Source organism: Pinus tabuliformis, chromosome X (genome assembly GCF_031772625.1).
Source record: "Pinus tabuliformis cultivar Carrire ecotype Pingquan chromosome X, CPIR1, whole genome shotgun sequence".
Lineage (NCBI taxonomy): Eukaryota > Viridiplantae > Streptophyta > Pinopsida > Pinales > Pinaceae > Pinus > Pinus tabuliformis.
Window position 1 is genome coordinate 548,499,754 of NC_142308.1, and position 2,473 is coordinate 548,502,226.

The 2,473-nt window shown below is 46.4% G+C and overlaps 1 protein-coding gene across 1 annotated transcript; it reads left to right on the forward strand.

Annotated features, from left to right (window-relative positions):
• Window positions 1–1,303: 1,303 nt before the first annotated feature.
• LOC149141175 (uncharacterized) lies at window positions 1,304–1,948 on the forward strand. Its single transcript, XM_089451170.1, has one exon. The coding sequence runs from the start codon at window positions 1,304–1,306 to the stop codon at window positions 1,946–1,948; it is 645 nt and encodes a 214-aa protein (XP_089307296.1).
• Window positions 1,949–2,473: the final 525 nt, after the last annotated feature.

Here is a 2,473-nt window from a genome sequence, read left to right on the forward strand (position 1 = left end):
AGAGGCCAAAGTTTTCAAATCCCTGCTCTCTCTTTTCTCTGAAGCCTCTAGCACCTCCATCAATGCTTCAAAATCCCAGCTCTTCTTTTTCAACACTCCCGCCTCCACTCAAAGGAATATTGCTCGTATTCTGGGGTTCTCCATTGCCAAACTTCCTTCTAAATACCTGGGGGCTCCTCTGGCAGACTCAGCCATCAAGCACGCTTCCTGGAGGACTCTCCTCGACAAACTAACATCAAGGCTTTCGTCTTGGACTTTTCGCTCTCTAAACATGGCTGGCAGACTCGTCTTGATCAAATCGGTTCTCCAGGCCATGCCGCTGTATCTTTTTTCCATCCTTGCAATGCCAAAATGGGTCCTCAAAGCAATTCGCAATCTTCAGAGAAATTTTCTCTCGGGCTCCTCTGGTCTAAACAGGAAATGGGCCCTCATCAATTGGAAAGAAATTTGCCAAACAAAATCAAATGGTGGGCTAGGATTAAGGGATCCTCTCCAAAGCAACAATACAATGGGCGCACGTATATGGTGGAACTGGATCTCCAAACCATATTCACCATGGGCGAGGCTCTGGCAAGCAAAATATGCCCCGGGTAGCCAATGGAATGACCTCATCAGAATCAGCACTACAACCCAAGGTTCTCCGATATGGAATGCAGCAAAGCTTCACAGCGCCTTCGTTCAAGAGCACAGTTTTTGGGAAATTCACTCAGGTACCACTGCAAGGTTCTGGGAGGACTCATGGCAACAACTCCCAAAACTGGCGACTCTATTCCAAAAGCCAATATGGGAAGCTTCCATGCAGCAGGCAAATCTCACACATGTTCATCAATTCTGGCAACAGCACATGCACCAAGACTTCCAAATTTGGAAACCTGCTAGCACCTGGCAGGCTGATTGGCAAGGGGAAACGCATAATGAAATAGATCGGGAATTAAACTACAGAAGAATTAAATACTCAAATCAGTAGGACAAACTGCGATGGGGTCACACGCCAAAAGGAACTTTCACTACTAAGGAAGATCATCAGCTTCGCTACTCAGCCCCCCAGACAGACAAGGATCAGATATGGGAAAAGGTCTAGCAACCAGGAATATGGCCCAAGGTCTCCACTTTTCTGTGGCTTTTAAGTAAGAGGCACATACTCACATGGGACAACCTGCAAAAATGAGGATTCATTGGCCCATCAAGATGCCCCAACTGTAATCTCCATTCTAAAACCATCAGACATTTAATGGAGACATGTCCGCTCGCAACTCAACTATGGGAGAGAATTGAAAAATGAAATAGGAGATCAGAAGATCAGATGGAATATATCTCAGAAACCATTAGAAAATGGCCAAAGAACCCTTTCAAAAGCCAGCTTTTAAACTACCTATGGATTTTAATACCAGGCTTTCTCTATTGGATTCTCTGGAAGGAAAGAAATAGCAGAATTTTCAACAACACCAGCAGGCCAACTGATGCTCTGTGGCTCCTCCTGAAGCAAAATCTTCAAGAAACTCTTGCCATCAGAAACTGGCATGACACAGATCTGCCAGACTCTCCTCAGGAATGTACCATTCTGAAAGCCTGGAATCTAGACTTATCCTTCTTAGCCCAGGTCAAAGCCCGTCCTCCAACCAGCTTGGTCTCTCCCCTTACATGGTCTCCTCCTGCAATCAACTCTTTCAAACTGAATTTTGATGGGGCTGCTAAGGGTAATCCAGGGCCAACGGGATTTGGAGGAATCTTTAGGAGCCACACGGGGGAAATACTGCACATCTATTATGGATCGATTGGCAAAGACACTAATAATGCAGCTGAGCTGGAAGGACTATGGAAAGGGATTTGCATTGCAGATCAAAAAAACTTCTTCCCGTTAGAGGTTGAAGGAGATTCACTTATCCTTATAGCAGCAGCAAACAGAATCCAAGTAGGCACCTCAGCAGTCAAGATAGCATCCAGCTAGAGATTGCTCAGCAGATTGGAATCTCTGGAGGAAAGGCTGAGGAATCCCCAAAGCATTACCTTCAAGCATGTTAGAAGAACGGCCAACAAAGTTGCAGACAGATTAGCCAATCAGGGAGTAACCCAGCAACTTCCTTACTTCTCAGGACCCCTCGAAATCGCAGATGATGAACAACTCAAACAGGAATGCACTTCTCTGGTGCAAAAGGATATCTCACTCCCAGATGCAGGTGTTTGACAGCATAGAGGGTACGAAGGTGGCGTTTCACATGGGCAGGTGTCAGCCCAAGCATGCCACAGGGTACTGCGCAGGACGAGCGAGCTGGTCTCGCACAAGCTTATTAATGCCAACTCTTAACTCCTCCACCCGCTTCATAGTTAACTGTGTAATGGCGTACCATATACTCTCCATTCCCGCGGCTCCATCGCTCACTTCTGCAGCCTTATGGATCACTTTGTTATGTGTCACTCTAAGCTACTCCATCAGTGTGCCTGAGTCCGTCCCCTTTCCAGTTTCAAGAGCGTT

Bases quoted from the DNA above. Each gene is read 5' to 3' on its own strand.
- LOC149141175 (XM_089451170.1), top strand. From the start codon at position 1,304: ATGGAATATATCTCAGAAACCATTAGAAAATGGCCAAAGAACCCTTTC.